This window comes from Panthera onca, chromosome A2 (assembly GCF_046562875.1).
Source record: "Panthera onca isolate mPanOnc1 chromosome A2, mPanOnc1 haplotype 2, whole genome shotgun sequence".
Lineage (NCBI taxonomy): Eukaryota > Metazoa > Chordata > Mammalia > Carnivora > Felidae > Panthera > Panthera onca.
Window position 1 is genome coordinate 48,634,359 of NC_138340.1, and position 24,663 is coordinate 48,659,021.

At 38.9% G+C, this 24,663-nt stretch overlaps 1 protein-coding gene across 3 annotated transcripts in view; it reads left to right on the forward strand.

Annotated features, from left to right (window-relative positions):
* The first annotated feature begins 17,109 nt into the window (after window positions 1-17,109).
* Window positions 17,110-24,663, forward strand: part of GRM7 (glutamate metabotropic receptor 7) — an 869,802-nt gene continuing 862,248 nt past the window's right edge. For all 3 annotated transcript variants that reach the window (XM_078442794.1, XM_078442795.1, XM_060631627.2), the window contains exon 1: window positions 17,110-17,628. In XM_078442794.1, the coding sequence (XP_078298920.1) occupies window positions 17,110-17,628 (519 nt within the window). The remainder of the gene's footprint in view (window positions 17,629-24,663) is intronic.

A 24,663-nucleotide genomic window follows, 5' to 3' on the forward strand; every position in this document is an offset into this window, starting at 1 on the left:
CCCTTAACAATGAATGTATTAGTTTTTTTAGGTCATTTTCCAAGCTGCTTTTAGTTTCAATTATGATTTTGTGGAACATATTTTTTTAAACACATATATAAGAGAATATAAGACTTTAAAAGGAAATGTAAGTCACATTCTTTAGAATTGTCTTTCTGCTCATACCTGGTATTTTTTAATGATCCAGTGCCTGACATATACTTGGCACTCAGAAAAGTTTGTTAAATGAATGCAACTGAAATAACATAATTGCTTATTTAATACTTATCTTAAATGGTTTTTTTTTAAAATAAGATCTCATTTTTAAAGAGAGATAATAGAGAATTTAGAAACGGAAAAGTAATGTTAATAGGAACCATAGCAATTATCTAGACCACCTTCTCCAATTTTCAAATGAAACTGACAGCCAAAGAAATTAAGTGATTTAACTAATGGCATGTTTAACTGAGTTCAAATTTTTATATGTATTACTAAGCCATGTGGTTTATTTAGTTCAAAGTTTCCATTCAACCAAGATGTATTGTGTAATGATGAATAAAGGTACTCTAATAAGTGCTTAGTTTAAAAAAAAAAAAGGGGGGTGGGGTGGGGATGAAACACAAAATTCCTATCCACAAAGAGTTTGTAAACTCTGGACTAGTATTTGGGAATTACTGAGATTTAATTCTCAGACTCATGACTGGAGTCTGGGTTGGAGATACTGATTTAAGACTTACTCATATCCAATTGTTAACTGAATTAATATAGTGAATGAGATCACCTGAAAAAGGAAATTGAAAAAAGAAATAATTGACCTCAAGGTGGAGTCTTACTGGAAACTTGTTTATAAGATGATATAAAGAGTTGAGGATGAAAAAGCCATTTAGAAGGAGGAGAATCAGAAGATAATAATAATTCTTTGAAAGTCAAGGGATACAGAGAGTCAACTAGTAGGTGATGGATAGTTTTATATACATTGCAGAAAACCCAATTATGATGAAGACTTAAAAGACAACATTGAAATCAGGAATTCAGAACCATTGAAGATTCTTGTAAAAGTGCTTTTACAAGTGTAGTATGTTAAGGGCCATAAAACAGATTGCAAAGAATTTTGAAGAGAAGGGAAGGAAGATAAGTCAAAGGTCAACATTTTCCAGAATTTGTTCCACTAGCTTCATAGGTTTTAATAGCTATTACTTGAAAAATATAAAAGAGAACGTTGGGGAAGAGATCAGTTGTGAAATATCTTAGGGCAATAATATAAAAAGTTAATTTTGCTGCAGGACTTCTTGGAAAATTTATTTGGCAATGGGAATGGAGAATACCCACGAGAGGATGTATTTGGTCATTTACTTTCTTAAATAAAAAAGAAAAAATTAACACTTTTTGAAGTTAATATTCTACATTAGTCACTTGGGAAATTTTGTTTTGTAATGAAAAGAGAAAAACCAAAATATTTAACACTAACAGAAAAGAAGGGAAGGAAAGAGCAGGAATTAAAAAAAATTTTCCCAGTTTTATTGAGATATAATTGTGTAACACTTAAGGTATACAGTGTTGATTTGTTACATTTATATATTACAAAATGATTACCACCATAGTGTTAACTAACACTCCCCTCATATCACATAACTACTATTTCTTATTTTTGGTGAGAACATTTAAGATATACTGTCTTAGTAACATTCAAGTATATTAAATAATTTTATTAACTATAATCACCATGCTGTCCATTAGATCCCCAGAACATTTTCATTTTAAAAGTGGAAGTTTGTACTCTCGTTATGATCTTCCCTTTTCCCCTGCTCTCTTGCCCCTGGTAACCACCATTCTAGTTTCTGTTTCTATACATTATTTGTTTGCTAGGTTCCACATAGAAATGAGATCATACAGCATTTGTCTTTCTGTGTCTGTCTTATTTCATTTAGCATTATGCCCTTAAGATCTATCCATGCTGTCACAATTGCAGGATGTCCTTCTTTTTCATGGTGTAATAATATTTATATATATCCACCCCACATCTTCTTTATCCATTCATCTTTGGAGGGACACTTAGGCTGTTTTCATGTCTTGGCTATTATGAATGATGGTATATTGAACATGAGAGTTCTGATATTTCTTCAAGATCCTGTTTTCATGTCCTTTGTGTATATACGCAGAAGTAGAATTGCTGGATCATATGGTAGTTCTATTTTTAATTTTTCTGAGGAATCTTCATACATTCAATAGCAGCTGCATTAATTTACGTTCCCACCAACAATGCATAAGGGTTTTTCTACACTTCCTCTCTAACATTTCTCTCTTGTCTTTTTGATATAACCATTCTAATGTGCAAGGTAATGTCTTGTGGTTTTGATTTGCATTTTCCTGATGATCAGTGGTGTTGAGTACATTTTCATGTGGCTGTTGAACATCTGTGTGTCTTCTTCAGAAAACATTAACAAGTTTGAAATCATATCAAGCACCTTTTCTGACCACAGTAGTATAAACTAGAAATCAATTATAAGGAGAAAACTGGAAAATTCACAAATATTTGGAGCTTAAAAATTCACAAATATTAAGCATGCTACTGAACAACCAGTAGGCCAAGGAAGACGCAAAAGAGAAATTAAAAAAAAATCTTCAGACAAATAAAATTACACTATACCAAAACATATGGCACACAGCAAAATGCAACATATTAAAACTTATAGTACACAGTTCTAAGAAGAGGGTTTACATAGTGATAAACACCTACAATAAGGAAAAGATAGATCTCAACTAAACAACCAAACTTTACACCTCAAGGAACTAGAGAAAGAAGAACAAACTATATTCAAAGTTAATAGAAGAAAAGAAATAACAAAGATCATAGAAGAAGTAAATGAAGAAGAGACTAAAAGATAGTAGAAAAGATCAAAGAAATTAATAGCTTGTATTTTGAAAAGAAAACAAAATACACAAACCCTTACCTAGACTTATAGAGAAAAAAGAAAGAAGATTCAAATAAAATTTGAAATGAAAGAGGAGACATAACAACTGATACCACACAAATACAAAGGACTATAAAAATTACCAAGAACAGTTATACACCAACAAATTAGGTGAACCAGAGGAGATAGACAAATTCTTAGTAAGTTCTTCTTGTTTTGTATCCCTGCTCATTTTCTGGCACTCCAAAATCTTCTTTGCAAATTTTAGTTTAAAACATTGTTAGGAGAATCCTCTGGTTAACAAAGAAAATGTTGTTTTGTATTGTTTCTTTTTTATTTTTTTAATTCATAAGTATTTTTTTGTTTGTAATACTTTTACCCCCCTATATCAAGTGAATGCTCTAGGGAGTGAGCCTCCATCACTTGTCTTTGTCTCTGGAACATGGTTTGCTCTGTGACTTGGCATTTTGGAGCTGTCCTTTTTAGGCAAGTCTTGGAAAATCTATCTTTTCACATAGTTTGACAGAAGTAAAATGGTACCCTCATCTAAAATGTCACCTGCACTAAATTGGCATTATGCTTGAGATTATAAGTATTACAGTAATTTCCAAAGAACCCTCTCTGTGTTTACCTCAGAAATGTTCCTGTATGATGGAGTCTAAAAGGATAGATTGGGTTATTTTGTTAGGTCAAACTTTAATCCCTGATAGAGAGCAAAGAGTTATAAAAATGGGGCGTAGGACAGATAGATTTTGCTTTAGTCATTAAACATTAGTGCTGAAAAGGAAAATAGAGGTAATTGAATTCAGTGGTTAGTAAAATGAATTTAGAAGAATCCACATTCTGGTACCATTGTGGAGGAAGGAGGTGAGCTAAGTTAGTAGGGTTCTTGGTTCCTCAGTTTTCTTCCACTGTAGCATTTCTTTGAATTTCTCTTTACATTGTGGTCTTATTTATTAGATGAAAAAGTTGTTTTAAATCAATGATCTAATATAATATTTTATACTAAAAGGTGGAAAATTAGTTTCTAAGGGATTATATGATTTTCCCAAGTCATAACTCTAATAAAAGACAATTAGAATTAGGACCATGGTTTCTTGAGTTTTAGTGCATTGTGTTTTTTAATTCACTTTTCTATTAGACATCTGAGAACCCATTGCAATGTCACACTAGGACAAGATGCCTTGAAAAAGAAAAAAAGTGGAAGAATAAAAGAAAAGAATTATAAAGAAGATGGAAATTCTTTATCCATCTGTTTGAATATATTATGGATATTGAATGTGATAAAAAATATAAAAATATTTTGCCCAAAACCCCATGAGGTTTTAATCCAGATCAGGATTTCTCAACCTCAGCACTATTTAAACTTTAGGCTGAATCATTTTTTATTTTTTTGTTTTCCTGTGCATTATAGGATATTTAGCAACATCCCTAGTAGCCTCACCCAACTAGATACAAGGAGAGATCTCTCTATCATGACGATTGAAAATGTCTCCAGACAATGCCAAACATCCACTTGGGGGCGATATCACCTATGGTTGTGAACCAGTGATCTATCTAAATAATCTAGATCAGAATTGAGAGACCTAACTGAAGATATGTTACCATATGTTAGTTATTGTGTATGGACATTTGTTCCAAGATTTTAAGTTGTACAATGAGATATTTTAGAAATTATAAGGAAAATAATTGGAGCAGTAACAAGTGAGGCAGGTATGGGAGTCAGGTCTTCATGTTAAGAGATAAAGTGGGTTGCCTGTGAGTTGACTTATGCTTGGTGGGTATGGTAAGTCAACAAAAATTTTTAGTATTATAATTTAATAGAATTCAGTTACCACTAACTGGTTTATGTGGCCCACTTGGCAAGGCAGTGAAACTTTAGAGCATGGTGATGTTGATGGGATTTCTTTAAGCTTGTTTTTTGATGCCTGGATGTGTTTTAGAGAGGGAAATGGAAAAAGTCATGAAGAAAGGGCTGTCTTGAGGAATGGACTACAATATTCTTCTGTCTTGGGTCTATTCCTCTACTAACCAAAGACAAGAAGCTCTGTAAATCAGCTTCCCATAATTATAATAAAAAGGAGTTATGTGTTGGTTTCTTCTCCTCCTCCTCCCCCTCTACCTCCCTCCCCTCCCCCTCTTCCTCCTCTTTCTCCTCCTCCTCCTCCTCCTCCTCCTCCTCCTCCTCCTCCTCCTCCTTCTCTCTCCCCGCACCCTCCTCTTTGTATTTAGTGAGCTACTATTATTTCCAGTGTGGAATTGTTTTCTGTTACTCACATGGTTCTGTTGAGTCTTTTTAACCACAGTGGCTGGCTGATTATTTCTTGGTGAAAAGCATGACTCAGTTTTGCCCAACATTATTACTTATATGATTGTTTTTTGTATTTATATAATGGCCATTGGCACAGAGATCTGTCTCTATCACTTGTGGATTTTGATCTTTAGTGATTCTGTAAGGTGGTTGGAACTGTGAATGTCTTGTCTGCCAATGCAAGGATCCTGGCCACAACAGGAGATAATAAGGCCAACAAGCAAAGAAAGACAAAGGCAAACAAACCCTGAAAGACAAACAGCCTCAAGACTTTTTTAAGTACCTGGATCCAGCCATATCTGAAGCTAGTGTTTCCCTTTGGTCATCCCACAATATGACTCAACAAAATTACCTCTTTTTGCTTTGTTTAGTTTGTATTAGATTTCCATCACTTAAAATTGAAAGAGGTCTGCTCCATATATAGTGAATATTTCCAGGAGCAAATGTGGGCAAGGAATTGCAGATACAGAGACCACAGGTGTAGAAATGAAAGACCAACAGTATAACAGCAAGGGGTAGAAAGCTCCTTGAAGTTTAACACAGGAATAATGAACAAATAAAAAGTGAGTTTGTTAGTTGTCTTGCAAGCCTTTTCCTCAAGGACAAGCAAGGCATCAGAGGAAAATTACCTCATAACAGACTGAAATAGAGACGATAATGGAGGAGGAAAATGTCCAGAATCAAACCAGTCACTTTGTCCTTCTATTCACCTATGTTTTGTGAATTCTAATGATGGAGGACAAATAGTTCAACTCACCTGTGTAAGAATTGCAAAATTTATTTATTCAACCAACCTTTCCAAGTCAACAACCAAGAGGGTGGGATTCTAACTGGATGAAGATTCTCTGGACTTGAGTTGTTGTCAGAGATTCTAGACCAGGGAGAAAAGAAACAATTCAGGAAATCATGCACAGTATGATAGCTATTGCAGTGGAGGCAAGCGCAGAATGAAATGGGAAATTCACTGTATTGTTTGTGGCTTCTTCAGTTTTAGGTGACATAAAACAATTCAAACCAGCTTAAGTAGGAAAAAACACTTGCAGGGGGATGCATTCAGGTACAGCTGTACTCAGGAGTTCAGCCATGACACCAGAACTCTATCTCCTCTCTGCCTCTTAGTTTTGCTTACTTCTAAGTTGACTTTATCCTCAGGAAATGTCTTTTCATGTTGTGGAAAAGACCATTGGCATCTCTGGGTCATGAATCCAGAAGTAAAAGCTCTACCTCTCTTCCCCAAATGATGCAGATTGACTCTGCTTTAGTCTAAGACCTATTTATGGACTGATTCTTGTATCTAAGAAAATATATGTCAGCTTTGTGCATGCTCTGTTTCTGCATTTGCGTCCTGGGGCCTTGAGACTAACAGACCTATCTACAGAAAAAGAATCTTATTGTCAATATCATTTATTGTTATTTTTAATGTTATCATGTTAATCATCTTTTGTGGATCATCCTTCAGTCTCTTTAACACATCTTGGGTGGGAACTAGGAGTTGTTAGATGACATCTGAGCTAACTGTTAAGAAGTATTTATATGACCACCAGTGGGTTAGGCTGAAAAACAAGAGGATATATTAGTGTAGAGGATTTGGTATAATTGGGTAGTCATGTTTTGGCAAAATTCACTGATGTGTGTATATGCAGAAATATTATTTTCCATTTATTGAGTATTGATCATGTGCTAGGAATTTATTAAATAAGGTCCTTAATTTGATCATCTCATTCAATTCTCCCAAATTTTACAACATAAATATTACTCTTTTTCCCAATTTGCAAATGATGCTCAATGAGGTTAAAGTTACCCAACCAGTAAGTGGTAGAGAATGGATTGAAACATGGGAAGCATGAAACAGAAACAAGAACTTGAATATTTAATATAACTTTGTACTTAGGGTGACCATAACATCTTAGTTTATGTCTCTTGTCTTCATATAATTGTTAATTAGCATCCCTTTCTACTCCAAGAAAAAAAAGTCTAGATTTGGGGAGTAAATTATATGATCACCTAACACAGCCTCCCTCATTGATATATATGAACTCCCATATATTTTATATACATGCATTTTATTAAAAATGATTTTGGTAAACTTCTGTTTTAGGAGAAGAGTTCAGTGATAGTACAGAGTTCTGATATACACCAAACCTAGTTTCCCCTATTATTAGCATCTTATATAATTTATCACAACTAATGACCAGCATTAGCATATTATTAACTAAAGTCTGTGCTTAATTAAATTTTTCTTAGTTTTCATCTAATGTCTTTTTGTTGTTATTGTTACAAGATCTCATCAAAGATTCTTTATTATATTTAGTCATCATGTCTCCTTAGGGTCTTCTTAATTGTGACAGTTCCTCAGGCTGTCCTTGTTTTTGATGACATTGACACATTTTGAAAAATATTGCTCAGGTGTTTTGTAGACTGTCTTTCCATTGAGATTTTTCTTATGTTTTTCTCACTATTAGAATTGGACTATGGATTTTGGGGAGGAAGACCACAGATGTTAAGTGCTAGTTTTATTACATCAATTCAAGGGTATATACTATCCACATGGCTTGCCACTATTGATGTTAACCTGGACCACCTGGTTGAGGTGGTGTTGAAAACGTTTTTCCACTGTAAAGTTACTCTTTTAAAATGATTACTAAACTTTTCAAGGTATTTTTGTATGGAGAAAATGCACACATTTAAATATATGAATCATTTCTTTCAACAGATATATGTACCTATGTAACCACTATCACAGTCAAGATGTAGAACATTTCCATTGACCCTCTCAAGTTGTTTTAACTTCTTTTAATTCAATTCTTTGATTTCATAGAGTCCCTAAAGAATTCTTTCAGTTATAATTGAGCCAGGAGTGCTCTACTGTAGCAGACATATCACACAATTTTGAATTTCTCTGGAAAAATAGCTGGATTGTTAACTGCGTTTGATTTTACCAGGCAACTTTTTATACACTGGCTATCTCTCCATGTATTTTTTTCTGAATGGAGTAACTAGGAAATTCACCATGCAAAGTTACTAGCAAATTTATCATGTAATGGGTTTAAAATCTTGTCCCATAGTAGAAGCATGAGGATGAACATATCTCCTAAGGAGACTTCTTTAAAAAAAACCCACAAGGAACCAACAGCTTCCTTCATAAATGCTGAGTGTGTGACAAGATGGGAAGAAGTCTTACATGACTTTGACAAATCTAGCATAGAGAAGACTATTTTGGATAAAATCATGGAATACCACATCCTTAAGAGCCAAGGATGTCAAGCAAGAGAATCAAATGGTATTTTATATTAAAAATTTTTCTAAGAAAAGAGTGGGCCTGAAGTAGGAGTGAGACTTTTATCAGTGTTGGAGAGAAAATTTTCTAGAAGCAGCACTTTCATCAATGCCTTTTTGAAAGTGTTATAACAGTAACTACTGTTTGATTTATGGGAAAATAATTTTTTTTACAAGAAGCAACACAAATAGAAGTGTAAAAGTTCATGAGGAGACATTATGCAAGTTTATGTTTTATCAATAATTAGAAAAATCATGGCATGTAATTAGAGCTGAAAGAAATGTTAAAATGCAGAGTAAAAAAAAAAAACATCTCTTTAGTTTATGCATACTAAAAATAGAAAGAGAAGAGCTGATTAATTTGTCCAGATCATAGATTTTTTTAACCTTTTATATAATTTTTTATTGAGGTACAATTTAGATAAACAAAAATGCACACATATTCAATATATAGGTTGATGAGTTTATAAATATATAAACTAAGGAAAGTTTTATATAAGAAACCATCACAATCAAGATATAGAACATGCCCATCACCCTGAAAATGTCCCTTATAGTCTCAGTCTGTTCCCAGACCCAGGCTGATCTGTTATCACTATACATTAATTTTGATTCTTCTAGAATTTCATATAAAAGGTGTCCTATGGAATACATTCTCTTTTGTCTTTCTTATTTTACTTCATATAATATTTTTAAGATTTATTTGAGCAATGTGTATCAGTAGTTTCTTTTTATACCTGAGTAGTATTTCATTGTATGGAAATTCCATGGTGTCTTTATCCTTTCGATGGTCATTTGGGTTTTTCCATTTTATATTTATTTTGAATAACACCACCGTAAACATAAGAAGTCTCTGTGGACATGGATTTTGTATTTCCTTGGTTAGAAGTGGAATTGTGGAGCTGTATGTTTAACTTTATAAGAAACTGGGGAAGAGTTTTCTAAAGCAGTTGCATCATTTTATATTCTGGGTAGCAGTGAATGAAATTACTAGCTCCTCTGTGTTTTTGCCATACTCAAATGTTCAGTCGTTTTAAATTTTGGCCATTTTAATATGGAATGGGATCTCATTATGGTTTTAATTTTCTCATTTCTGATAACTAATGGTGTTGAGCATCTTTCTGTGTGTCTACAGACTTTTGTATATCTTCTTTGGTGAACATTTCTATTCTTTATTCTATGTGTGCATATAATCTTTATATATAACTTATTTATGAAATACATGTTTTGTGAAACATTTCTGCTCCCTTCTGTTTTCTGAAAGTGTCTGTGTAATGTTAATATTTTTCTTTAAATTGTTGATTGAATTAAACAATTTCTTTGAAATTGTTCAAAATTCAAACAGTTCTTTCATTGTATGGAAGAATTTTTATATATTACTTTATTTCTTATTTAAACAGATTTATTAAGATATATTTTACTTGTACACTTCACCAATTTGATTTGTTGATGTAATCATTTTAGTTACCTTACCATCAACATAAATGTGCAACCATCAACATAAATCAGTTTTAGAACATTTTCATTCCCTTGATAAAATCCTTCATTCCCATTTCCAATTAATCCCCATTCCTGCCCCAGGCAATCGCAGGAAGGTTTTTAAAAGACATTTAAAAGAAATTTAAAAGACATAAACTTTTGTTAAATTTAAATTCAGTACTACAGTGTAGTATTGGTTTCAGGAGTAGAACCCAGTGATTTATCACTTACATATGACATCCAGTACTCATCCCAACAAATGCCCTCCTTAATGCCCATCACCCATTTAGCCCATTCCCCCAATCCACCTCCCCTCCAGCAACCTTCAGTCTGTTCTCTGTATTTAAGAGTCTTTTCTGGTTTGCCTCCCTCTCTGTTTTTATCTTATTTTTCCTTCCCTTCCCCTATGTTCATCTGTTGTGTTTCTTAAATTCCACATATGAGTGAAATCATATGTTTGCCTTTCTCTGACTGACTTATTTTGCTTAGATAATACACTCTAGTCCCATCCATGTTGTTGAGAATGGTAAGATTTCATTCTTTTTGATGACTGAGTAATATTCCATTATATATATATATATATATATATATATATATATATATATATATATATATATATATGTACATACATACATATATATATACCGTTGTTGGACATTTGGGCTCTTTCCATACTTTGGCTGTTGTCTATAGTGCTGTTATAAACACTGGGGTGCATGTACCCCTTCCAGTCAGCATTTTTGTATCATTTGGATACATTCCTAGTAGAGCAATTGCTGGGTCATAGGGTAGTTCTATTTTTAATTTTTTGAGGAACCTCCATACTGTTTTCTAGAGTGGCTGCACCAGCTTGCATTCCCACAACCAACAATGCAAAGAGATCCTCTTTCTACGCATCCTCGCCAACATCTGTTGTTGCCGGAGTTGTTAACGTTAGCCATTCTGACAGGTGTGAGGTGGTATCTCATTGTGGTTTTGATTTGTATTTCTCTGATGATGATGAGTGATGTTGGGCATCTTTTCATGTGTCTGTTTGCCACTTGGACGTAAAACATAAGCTTTTTCATTTTTTCTCCTTTTTTTGGGAATCAGTTTTGTAAGTCATTTCTTAAAATGCATTTTTCCATCTCATTATCAGTTATTTTATATAAAATTTTCATGACATTTCCATATTATTATTTTAATAAGTCTAGAATCAAGAGCGATCTTTTATTCTTTTTATATTAATCATTTCTTTCTTTTCTCTTTTTTCTTAATCTGTCTACCTAGACACTTAATTTTTCTGATCTTTACAAGGAACAGCTTGTTATTATTGATTTTTCTCTTTTTGCTCTTTTCTATTTCATTGATTTATGCTCTTTATTCTTTCTTTCTACTTGCTGTGACTTTATTTTATTTTTCCAGTTTCTAAAATTCCAGTTTCAAAATCTGGTTAAATTTAAAAATATTTTTTTTCTAATATGTAGGATTTAAGTTATGAATGTCTCTGTAAGACCTACTCTATCTACACTCAACAAATTTTGACAGGATATTTTTGTTATCATCATTTAAAAATATTTTCTAATTTTTATGAATATTTTTGTTTGAATTGTCATTTAATTTCAAATATTAGGGGATTTTTCAGATATTTTGTTATTGATTTTTAAGTTAATGCCATTGTTATCTGGATGAGTTAAATACTTAAATGTATTATGACTTGCTTGTGGAACAGTATATGGTCTGTCTTGATCATTGTTTTGTGTTTCTTCAAGTTCATCGATCTTTTCTTTTGCAGTGTGCACTGGCTGTTACACATATGCAGTCATTTTCAGATAATGTAGTTTTCACCTCTAGACATTTTATATTTTTTACACCTCTCCTCTTATTTGTGTTCATGTTCCCTTCAAATTCTTGAACATATTTACACTAGCTGTTTATATTTGTTTCTATTGCTGTGTCAAATTCGGTGGCTTAAAACAGCACTCATTTATTTCACAGCTCTACAGATACTCAGAACTATGGAGGATGGGGGGAGTGCTCAGATGGGCTCTTCCCTGAGGCTCTCACATGTCTGAAGTGAAAGCGTCAGCAAGGCTGATCTGTACCTGGAGGCTCTGGGGGAGGAATCCATTTCCAGGCTTACTCAGGTTATTAACAGAATTCAGTTCCTTGCAACTGGAGGGCTGATGTCCCTGTCTTCTTGTTAGCTGTCATTCAGGGTCCAGGCAGCTGCTAACGCCATTCTCAAGTCTCTATGTGGCTTCCACCCTTTCAGCCACAGAGAACCTCCATCATGTTGAATCCCTCTCGCTCACGCTTAGTCTGTCCCTTTTGGTCTTTTACAACCAAAGAGAAATCTCTGCCTTTAAAAAAAGGACTTATGGGGGCGCCTGGGTGGCTCAGTCGGTTAAGCATCAGACTTTGGCTCAGGTCACGATCTCGCGGTCCATGAGTTCGAGCCCCGCGTCGGGCTCTGGGCTGGTGGCTCAGAGCCTGGAGCCTGCTTCCGATTCTGTGTCTCCCTCTCTCTCTGCCCCTCCCCCATTCATGCTCTGTCTCTCTCTGTCTCTCTCTGTCTCAAAAATAAATAAAGGTTAAAAAAAAAAAAAAAGGACTTATGTGATTAAGTTAGGCCCACCTGGGTAGTTGAAGGACACAAAAGTTTATTTAGGTGGCTATGTTCAGAGATTGTGAAAATAGAGCTATTCTAAACTATAAAATACTCAGTTAACTAATATTTACTGAATCATATGCCTTAGTGGATTGGGCTAAAAGGGATACTTGGGAACTGGGAAGGAAGATATGCTCTTGGCTTATTCCAAATGAGGCATGCAATGCAAATGTCAAGATTGTATTAAACAAACAAACACAACAACAAAAGCAAAAACACAACTATAGATGAATACTTAGATGAAGGAGGGAAGAATAGCCAGAATATCTTAGCAGCAGTTGCAGGAGTAGCAGCGGGTAAGGAGCACAGCTTTGTAAATTACAAATTGGGTTTAAAAAGGGAATGAGAAGTGAAGGCATTATTTTCTGCAGAAATATCATGGGTAGAGGAGAACAACAAAGCAAATAAATAAAACTGAGATGATTAAGAAAACACAGTGCTAAAAAGATAAAATTAGAACTGAGCCCGTAATTTGAGTTACACAGTTTTACTAATCCCTGGGTGAGGACAGATTAAGGACTACACAGAACCAAGCCTGTGAACACACTTTATAATTATGGTCTTTGCCCCTAAAACTAGATTCTCTTCCAGTTTAATATGACACTAGAAGAATGACTGGCCTGGTTTTAGATTAACCAGTCTTACACAAAGATTTTTAATTCATATAACCTCAACACACACACACACACACACACACACACACACACACACACGCAAATACCCATGTCTCTAGTTAAGGTTCCAGATCCTATGCTCTGTGGCTAAAGATATAAAGATGAATTCGATACTGTAAGTACTGGATGTACTTATAAGTACTGTATCTGCCGACATAGATTTTTCAAGCTCAGCGTCACTTCCCCGGTTTTCTGGTAACAGATCACTCTTTCCATTCAGTTCAAGTGGTGCTAGTGCCTGGCTTCTCCTCTTTCTCAACCAGCCTGTGACAATGGCCCAAGTTACTAGTTCAAGAATTATCACTTGACTCAGGAAGAATCAATTGAAGCCCTCTTTTATAGTTGATCAAGAGCTTTAAGGTATTTCAATCTTAGGCAGTTTTTGTAAAACGAAATTATTTCACAATCTACTAATTATCCTTTAAGCTCTAGAAACTGCATACTGTGACTAAGAGGACAGTCATTTATCTGATATTGTTTCTGCTCTGCCCACTTGAGGTTTCCATCACTATCAAATAAAGGCAGCAGGGAATGGCAAAACCAATTCTGATTCATTCAACACAAAAGTGCTTTTTAGGTACAAAACACCATTCTAAACATTGTCCGGGAGTAAGAGATAAATAATACCAGCCCTTACCCTCAAGGATCTTACAACTTAGCAAGGGAGATAAGACATGAACACAGATGACTGCAATAAAAAGAAGATAATGATTGCTGCCAGATGTTTGGGGAGAATGAGCAGAGCAAAGAGACAACACGGAATAAGGCAACATTCCATACTCAGCCAAGCAATATTTATTGAGCAATCACAAATGCACAATGGAAATGGAAGAGTAAAATGTGGACTGGGACATGGGCAGGTGAAAAATCAAGTGACATTACTTGTTACCCAACTTTTCAAATATTTTTTTTCACTGAGTTCCTAATAAATAGCCTTAAATTAAAAACTGAATAAGGATATAGTCTCTGTGAAATACAGCCTGAGTCACTAACACCTAAATTCTAGGATCATAGTACTTGTGTTCCCAAGTATGCCTTTCTATTGCTTTGCTTCTCTTTCCCTTTCCAAATTAGCTGATGGTACCTTAAGATATCCATTTTAGCTCTCCCATCCTTTTTGAGCCAGTGTTTTAGAACAGGTGAATTAGAAGATCCTTTTGGTTTCAAACAAGAGAAAGAAAATACTATAAAATTGAAAAAAATCCAGAGGCAATCTTTCAGGCCTGCCTGGGTCCAAGAGTTCAGATGTTTTTATCAGACCCCTATCTCCCTCTACCCCCAGCCTGATTTCTCCTTTCCTTCTTCCCTCTCTTATATCTCTTGTTATAGGATTCAGATATCTCTCTGTTTATGTGGAAGCTCCTAGCACAGTTACAGGCTTATATCCTTACAGCTTCAGGACTGATAGGAAAGAATGGGGGCTGTGACAGTATAAGGTTGTAGCAGGTGCATCCCATTTAAGACTGATTGATACATTGTATACAAAAATAGATCAGTATATTAATTGCAACACTGTTTACTTGAAGACCATATAATGTTGTGTTCTTTAAAAATAAGAATAGTGTAACATTTTCCATAAGATACACTTGAAGTAGTTTGAGGAAAGGAGGCCCCCTTGTTTTTCTCTAACTCACTCACAGATTGTCTATTGGATAGTGGTAACCCTGTTATACTATAGTAGGTGCTGCAGCCAAAGTCAAGGGATTAGCCATGCATAGCTCTGGTTGGGCTCTATTATCATCCTTGAACTCATCACAATAGCCAGTCACCAGTCCTAAATTGTAAGATAGTGGGTCCATTCTCAAATCATAAGTATGAAACATGGAGGAAGGGCCTATCCAAAAAGAAACTGATAGCTTGGACTGTCCCTATAAGGGAGAGGAATAGATGGTAAGCAAGGGAAAAAAAAGTCCTCTATAGCAGGAAATGTTTGTAATGTTCTTTGGAGATCAAAAAACTGGTCTCCTATGCAGAAAGCAGTAGAGGATATTGGCTTAAAAAGAGCCCCATGGCCAAAGAGATATGGCCTGTTTTAACAGAGGATTTGGGATAACATGGAGAGCATCCTGTTCAATCTCACTATTTCACACATTATTTCTTGTCTAAAACCTAGACAAGAAAACAGAAATGCTGGTACACACAGGTAGTTGGAGACAGAGACAACCCACTACCAGTCTTCTGACCTTGTATTGTGTGTGTGTATGTGTGTGTTATGTTGTTTGTTTTTTGTACCAGGACATTTTTCTTACAACAGTAACAACAACAGCAACCAGTATAGCCTTGCTTCTGGTTTTCTCTCCATTCTCAAATCTGTGTAATATATTTTTGCTGCACTCCAACAGAAAACCTCAGCAAGAAAGGAGTTAACCATCCTGAGTCCCTTCTGGTACCAAGGACAGAGACATTATCCTTTCTTCATATAAGAACTAGGGCCACCTGTTGCTTTAATAGCCAAAGTTCGGTCTCAGCCAGCAGGAGAGGACACCTTTGAAAATCAGCTTTCTAACTGCACTGCAGCCTGTCCTGGTATCCTGATTTAGCTACCAAATCTCCAGCCAGAAAAAGAGAGAAAGGTATCTGGATCATCTGGGAGACTTCTACCTGCCTTTCTTTCTTCCTCCTACTGTCACCTCTTTCCTGCTGTTTCCTGCCTGCAAAAACCTGTCAGCAGTCCAGAAACATCTTTGGAAAAGGGTAGGAGGGAGCCTTATACCTGTCAGCACCAGAGAAGAAAGTGCGCTTTGCAGAGTTCTCAGTTGTTACATCTCTGGCGATGATAGAATGAAAAGAGGGGAGTCCGAGGTTTCCACCACAGATTTGCTAGAGACCTCAGTTAGTTCATCATTGTCTGCCCCCCAGTAACCCTTGAAGACCAGGGTGCACTTACATTCCTAACGTTTCTTGGCGTGTTTTCCTAAGAGCTTGTCCGGTGCCTGGTTCCTACCCCCAACCCCCCCCCCCCCCCCCCGCAAGAAGTCTCCGGGTAAAGGTTCTTTAAGTCATGAATCAGGCTCCTGTGTGTACGTGTGTCTTTCTTAAAAACTGGTCCAGACGGATTAGTAGTAGAGAGTGGGATCTCCCACCTCCCCTTCATCACTGCGTTCTCTACCTAGCAACTCGCTCGCAGTCTCAGGGATCTGACAGCCAGGGTTCGCGACCTCAGGGTTGGGAGCAGTCAGCACCAGACATCCCTGCCCCCTCCTGGGGTTGCTGCCACCCGTGCCTAGAATGTGCCAGTGGGTGCAGGCGGGCGAGCTGGACGCTTCTACCTTAAGACGGGAGTTCAGCCCTCGCCTGAGACCTGCAATCCTCAGATTCCCTGGGGACCGCGAAACTCCCAGTCGGAGGCACTCCCTGCTTTGCCGCCCACCCATTCCCCCCTCCTTACCTCAGCACGCAGCCCCTCCCTGCGTGATGATGCAAACCAGTGGGGAGGACGGGCTCTGGGAAGGGTGGGGAGTGTCGGAGAGCTAGCGAAGGAGGGAGGGAGTGGGAGGAGGAGGAGAGGGAGCCGAACGACCATTTAAAGCGATAGCAATCCTTGCCCTCTCCCCAGTGCTGGGTGGTTGGAGAGCGCGAGCGGCAAGCCGGGGAGCGCGAGCGCGGCGCGCGGGCCGGCGAACCCGGGAGCGCACGGAGCCCCAATCTGGCAGGCGCCGCGGGACCCCCCATCTTCTCTGGCTGCCCCTCCCCGGGCGCCCCCACCCTCCGTGCCTGCAGGAGTCTCAGGGCTTCCCCGGAGGACCTCACCCCAAGGGGCCCGGACCCCGGCGAGCCCGCCACCATCCCCTCCAGCGCTGCCGCCACCACCGCAGCAGCCGGAGCAGCATGGTCCAGCTGGGGAAGCTGCTCCGCGTCCTGACTTTGATGAAGTTCCCCTGCTGCGTGCTGGAGGTGCTCCTGTGCGCGCTGGCGGCGGCGGCGCGCGGCCAGGAGATGTACGCCCCGCACTCTATCCGGATCGAGGGGGACGTCACCCTCGGGGGGCTGTTCCCGGTGCATGCCAAGGGTCCTAGCGGAGTGCCCTGCGGCGACATCAAGAGGGAGAACGGGATCCACAGGCTGGAAGCGATGCTCTACGCCCTGGACCAGATCAACAGCGATCCCAACCTGCTGCCCAACGTGACGCTGGGCGCGCGGATCCTGGACACTTGTTCCAGGGACACTTACGCGCTCGAACAGTCGCTCACTTTCGTCCAGGCGCTCATCCAGAAGGACACCTCCGACGTGCGCTGCACCAACGGCGAGCCTCCGGTTTTCGTCAAGCCGGAGAAAGTAGTTGGAGTGATTGGGGCTTCAGGGAGTTCGGTCTCCATCATGGTAGCCAACATCCTGAGGCTCTTCCAGGTAGGGAGGCGCTCCCTCCGGGGCAGAGCGCGCTTTAGCTCCCCGCGCTCTTAATCCTAAAAGCTGGCTTGGACTCCAGGGGTGCGGGGTCAGGTCAGCCTTCTCGCAGTTTCACCCTGGAGATCCTGCGAGTCCTTCCCACCCCACCCGAGGAGGTACCTTCCCTGCTTGGTTCATTTCCCTTCCATCTCTCCCCTGTCCGCGCTCCACTCCATCCGGCTTGACATCCTGGATTTATGGCCCCATTTACAAGAAGCAATCTGCGAAAAACAAGGCGATGATTTAAATGGGTTTGCATTAGAGTGAAATATGGTCCAAAAACAGGCTTGTAAAAGTGCCGGGCTCCTGTAAGAGCCGGTTGGGCTCGTGGAATATGAAAGATGAGAAGACGCCTCGAAACTGGGCATTTCTCAACTCCCCAGCTTCCCAGCCCCAAGTCACCCGGCAAGCCGCAGCTCGCTTGGAAAATTTCAAGAAGAGCTTAGGGAGGCACTTCTTAAACCGAGGGCTAGGTTTTCACCTACGCGTGGATGTCAATTGCCCATCTGTCTCGGGTTGGATCTCCCGACCTGTAGCCTGTCTCCGCGAGGGCTTTGGGGCGGAAGGCGCGGGGACACTCCCCAAGTGGGGAGATGCCACCCGCAGACGTGACCCCCGGGTGATTTGCTCTGGGCAAGTGTTTGCACCGTCTAAATTGCATTTGCAGTCCGGCCACTGGCAGGAGCTGGGCGATCAGCTTTCTACTCCTGCCACTTCAGAGCCCAGAGATGAGCTCATGCTAACTGCGAAACAAAATCGCTTTCGCTGCCTCCGCCCTCCGCCCATCCTTCCCACGACCTCCCTACCACAGCCCCCCAACCCCTTCCCTCGGCTCCGAAAACGATTCCCGGAGCCAGGCGAGAAGGCGCCTGGAGGGAGGCACTAGGGTGCGCTGAGCAATGCCGGCAGCCCTCCTGCTCCGGGCGCCAGAGGGCAACGGCGAAAATGGGAGGAAGGCGGATCCGGGGCAGCTGAGCGGTGGGTTCTACTGCAGTGCTCTCTCTCCGCCCGCTCCCGCATTTTGTGCCCCGTGGCTCCTGTGCTGCATTGGGTATAAACTGATGCATTTTGGATTTTAAGAAATTGAGTTCCAGGGTCTGTGTGATTGTGGGTTCCCTTCTCCTTGTTTCCCCGTCTATTTCTTTTTTTCTCTTTCTCCCTCCTTTGTGTTTTTCTTCTTCTCTCTCCCTCTTTCAGTTTCTGATTCTTTTCTCCCTCTCAACCCCCACCCCCAAGGTGTTTGTTTTTTTTTTTTTTTTCATCTCTGTTTGAGATGATCCTTTCCTAATGCACAGCTCTCTCCCTGCCAGGAAGTGCCCCAACCCAATTAATCCCTTCTCTAGATGTTCTGGCTAACCCTGGTGTCCTTATGCTCCCCATATCTAACGAATTGGCTCCCTTCCAAATGCTTTCCCAAAGGGCGTTGGGTTTCTGAAGGGGATTCCTTTTGAGATTCAAACTGTCACCACATCAGCACCTAGGAGTATGAAGTTTGTGTGTGAACTAGAAGGACAAGTGCCTGCCCAAGGCTGCAGCCTGGTATGGCCCCTCTGATCTTCTGAATATCCCTAACACTTCTGGAGTATGCTGTTGTGGGAGTCCCTAGATATCTGCAAACCCAAAAAATGCTTTGGGGGCAGCCTTCATTCTGAGATGATGCTTTTGGGAAGAGGTTGGGTTATTGTCAGCCAAACCCAGAAGCACTTCCTTCCTGTCTGAGCTTAAAGCCAGGCAACTTAAGAGGGCAGTGCTGCAGGAGAAAGTGAAGTCAGAGATCACCTGGGAACCACTAGGGCCACTCGCAACCCTGTGAGCCCCGAGCCCCAGGGGTCGAAGGCATATTTGGTGTTTCACATGTTTAAATTATTTTGGTGCCTGTTCCTCTCTTCACTCAGAGCACTGGTAGTACTGCAGATGGGCCTGTTTGTCTGAAAAAGAGTGCAATGTTCAAGTCAGGAGAGGAATTGCAGAGCAGGCTGAAGGACTGTGTTTGCTGAGAAAGATTCCAGGGGGAGCTGATTCTTCCTCTGGTGTGTGAACCTGAGGCTCTTGTGAGCAAAAGAAATAGCTTGCCTTATTCCCCCATTCCCTGGGCTGGGAAGAAAAGGAACTGAATGCCAATGTTAGTGTGGGTTGGGACCACAACCATTCAGAGAAAACACTGTCATTTTCCTCTAATTTGCAAATTGCAGCTATTCATGTTGGATTGAACAGCTGAGGGAAAAAGAGCCCCCAGTTTTCACCTGCATTTATGGAGAAGAGGCTGGGTAGCAGGAAGAATGCACCAACTTGTGGCTTGTGCTACAAGCCGGGTATAACTCTTGGTGTGGGTATCCTGCTTCACCATTGCCCCTGTTGGAATATATAGCTATATATTCCAACAGTCTCTCCCAGTAGCCTTTTTTTTTTTCTTTTGCACGTGATTGTAGGAGCTCTGGGCATGCAAGTCTAATCCCTAGTTTCCCAGCTTCTGTAAGCCTACAAAATGAATAGAGAGAATAGTGGTACACAGACCCATTGTTCCAAAGCACAATCAATTTAGAGAGAGAGGGAAAGAACTGTAGGTGAATCTTCTCTGGGACTGCAGGGTTCAGCTCAATTAAGATTGTCCTATATAAAAGAAGCTCCTGTAAATGATTGAATTCTTAGCTCTCCAGAGATTTGAGTTTTCTGTTCCAGGGCCAGTAGGTTGCTGTGGGAACCATGCCAAACGTATCATTTGAGATAAAAAATTACGGTGAGATAAGCTTCTAGGCTGGAGGAAGGAATACTTAGTGACTTAGTGACTTAAGTACTACACACTGGGGGTGGGGGACAGGAAGGAGTAATGAGATAGTAATAAAAGTAACTAATGTTGTTATCAGAAAAAACTGGAATGAAGTTCTTTCCTGAAAATTAGGACCTGGGCAAGAATGACTCCTCAGATATAAATAGTGTCTATGACTTTGAATTTTCATTTGCCTGCTGGTCTACCAGACCAAAGATGTCAGCTGAGCAAGTCTTCTCTCTCTCTCTCTCTCTCTCTCTCTCTCTCTCTCTCTCTGTTCTCTGTATGCACACTGAATTGATTAGTAAGTGACATGTCAGAGGACAGGAATGATGTCCACTGGGTCTTTCAAATCTAGGAATTTGAGGCTAATGAAATTAGTGTGTGGCCAGGGCTCTGCCAACAAGAATTAAGTCACTGCAACCACCCTGCAATGCATTTTCAGCCTCAGAGAAACATCAGGGAGGAATTTCTGGAGATTTGTTTCTGAGCCTGTACAAAATAATACTCTCCTAATGCTAAGAAAGATTAAATGTAAATTAATTTTGACTATGAGTAACATATTTAAAAAATAATCACAGAGTGGGGATGGCTTAAAGTAGAGAGCTTATATAATATGGTGTCCAAAGGATAAATCTCCCCTGACCACTGTTTTATGGGCTATAAGTAAGATATATTATAGTGGAAAGTAATAGGCATGTTTTTATTCAAGGCTTCTCTGTTATTGACTTGAGAGCAAACACTCTGAGAGTATAAATTACTCTTGCTACATCCTGACTCTGAATGAACAATATTTCATGGCCAGTGACATGGTCTAAGCCATAGACTTGGAATTGAATGGCATCTGTTTCAGTTGCTTTGTTCCTTCAAAAGCAACTAGATGGAAAAAGTGGACAACTTGACTCTTGTTGGAGCATATTGCAGATCTCAACCTGTGGACTTTATACCATAAATGAAATACATTTGTAAATTTCTAAATGTCGTCCTTCTGTTCATTGAAGCTTGAACATAATCTCAAACTTCCAGGGCATTTTACATATACATACCTAGTTTTCTTCTTCCTTCTTTCTTTTGCTCCCTCTTTTCTCTCTTTCTGTCCATTTTACATAATTGGGTAGAACTGGGCACCTAGGATGATATGGTATTACTATAGTAGGAATTTTTTTTAAACAACTCTAACCTACTCTTTTTAAAATTTCATAAATACAGGTGTCAGTGCCATTTGGAATAGGCTCTATAACAATCTCTGCCTCCACATTTACTGTGTTTCAGGAAATTTACCTAACAGATGGTGAGTGGGCAATTTTTAAAAGGGGCATTTTTGAAAAGAGCAGAGAGGGAAGGAATAGAGGCAGGCACATACTATATTTGAAGATACCTCCACGTTTATATTTTATGTATACAGGCCCATAAGATTAAGATGTCTTTGGGAATTTTTCTCTTCAAAAATAATGGAAATAATGATGGCCTTTGCTTCGTTTTCATAAATTCTTAGAGTATAACAAACCATAAATGCTCCATTTCCTATATATATAGGTTGTGTCATGGCCTTAAAAGACAATAGCCAGATTACACAAAGTGCACTCCAATCTCATTCCTGCCATTCATTAGTCTTGTTACCCTAAATAAATTGATTATTTTTTCCAGGCCTCAGTTACTTCATCTGATTTTTTTTTTCTTTAAAAATAAATGTTTCTAAGTCTTTAATCTCTTCAGGTCATAGTTTGCTTGGAGAAAACCCGCTCTTGTCCAAACTCTATGAGGTCATATTTCTGGCTCCCACTTTGAACTTTGAGCGAGTTTGGGGGAACTTTTAAAGAATATTTTCACCGGTATCTTAATATCAGTCTAGCTCATTTCTCATATTCAGACTTTTCCCCCTTTTTCTTTTGCTGGTGTGCTTCTTAGTCATGTATATATATCAAGGCTGGTGTTGAGGAAAATGACCTTCTGGGTTGGCTTACTGCATGGTCAGAAGACCTGGGACAGGGAGCAGAAACTGTGGAATTTATAGAGGCAGATATAGCTTTCATTATCCAGTGCTGTCCCCTTTCATCTTGCAAAAACACCAGGCTTTCTTTTGGAAAACTGCCAAATAAGGACTTCCTGCCTCCTCCCTGGCCCAAATAACTGAACTCAAGCAAAGCAGGTGATGGGTTCAGGTGTAGGCATCTGACCTTGGCCAGAATCCTCCCCAAGACTTTTCTGTCAGAGGAAAATGGCAAAATTGGCTCCTCTCTCTGGAATTTCTAAGCTGGGGAAAAAACTACTCTGGGACTCCCAGTGGCCATTCAACACAAGACAAGACTTTCTGTAGAATAAAGTCATACAGAGGTAGGCAGGGTTGAGTAATGGAGAGAAAGCCTGAGCCCTGTTGATATTCTGAAACTCTCAAACCCAACTTTATCTGAATCAGCTGAATCCCTGAACTTTCAGCACTTGTTCTTAAAATAAATTAATTAATCAAAATTCCTTCTACTATTTCCAGTTTGTTTTCAGCTATGTGCAGTTAAAAGTCTCCTAGCCAGGGGCTCCTGGGTGGATTAGTCGGTTAAGCATCTGACTTTGGCTGAGGTCAAAATCTTGCAGTCATGAGTTCGAGCCCCGCATCTGGCTCTCTGCTGACAGCTTGGAGCCTAGAGCCTACTTCAGATTCTTTGTCTCCCTCTCCTTCTAACCCTCCCCTGATTGCGCACTTCCTGTCTCTCTCTCTCAATAATAAACACTAAAAAACAAAAACAAAACAAAAACAAAAACAAACAAAAACAAAACAACAAAAAAAAACCCCAACAGCCTCCTAGCCAAAACAAGCGATTTCTTAGCTTAGTGTAAGGCTTGCTGATTGGCATCCATTAAGTGAGAAATAATATAAGATATTTTCTTTACATTAAATATAATCCTTCTAGCGCAGGTTTGGGATATTCAGAACTCTGCATTCTTCCCTCTCTTCTCAACATTTGCTTTATTAACATGAAGCATTTGTTATCCCATCTTGATGCAATTGAAAGAGAAGGTGAACACTTCTGATGTGGAGTGCAGCATATAGGCCTCCTATTTGGAAGCTTTAGAACCATCCTTGCTTCCCTTCATTACAGCAAATCTTTTGTTGATGTCTCCAGGGAAGAGCAGCATTTTCCTGGCATAATGGAGTACAAAATGCATTAAACTCCTGGGTCACTCTACAGTAAGCATCAAGCCTAACTACTTGTCTTCCCCTTTTACTTAAAGTAGACAAAAAAGAACAGTCACAAACACATTTTTCCAACAACTAACCTGTATATGTGACTACTGTTTAGAAGACAGTTATGCAACATACATTCAGACCAATGAATTCATGGACCTTTTGTCAAATGACACAGTAAATATATGTATTTTACGCACCTAACAAAAGCAAAACAAAATCTTTGTTCAGGTAAATATCTGAGAAGAATATTATGGCAGCATTTATGATTATGATATTTCCATGTTTGACAAGTAACTTCCTTTCAATTATATTTACTGCTAAATGTTTCTTGAATCAAGTTATTATATTATGAGGTCAAAAATAAAATAATGTGAAGTTACAATATAGTACACATATCTGTTTTATGAGAACCAAAGCTCTAATTTCTTTTCAATAACAGTAGTAGTAACCACATTAATAATTTGATCTTTGCTAGGAGCCATTATGCCATGCACTATAAATACTTTATCTCATTTAGTTCTTACAATAGTTCTGCAAAAGGCATATTATCATCCCCACCGTACAGCTGAAGAAAGTGATTCTCATAGCCCCAAGTCACATGACTGGTAAGTGGCAAAATCTAGATTCACACTCAGGTTTATCTGACAGTACCCTTGTTGTCAACCACTACGAATGCTGTTCAACTCTTGCACAAATGCAGAAATACTTAAAATAATTATAATTCACCTACCCTGAAACTGTGATGAAATTTGAAGACATCAAAGTGGCTGATTGCTTAACCACACCTATTTCCAGAAAGAAATAATATTTTATTTCAGTTCTACAATGAGATTAATTCTATAGGTCTGTTAAAACTTGAGCACACAAATCCTCACCCCCAAATGAAATATGGTTGTTGTCTATTATTCAACAGGTAGCCCTGTATGTAGGAAATAAATACATAGTAGACTGTCCATGCAAATAAAAGAGAAAAGACGTGGTTTTTTTTGGTCCTGATTCAGTGCCCATCATTATGGATTATGATGGCTCTTTCTGAACTTTATTT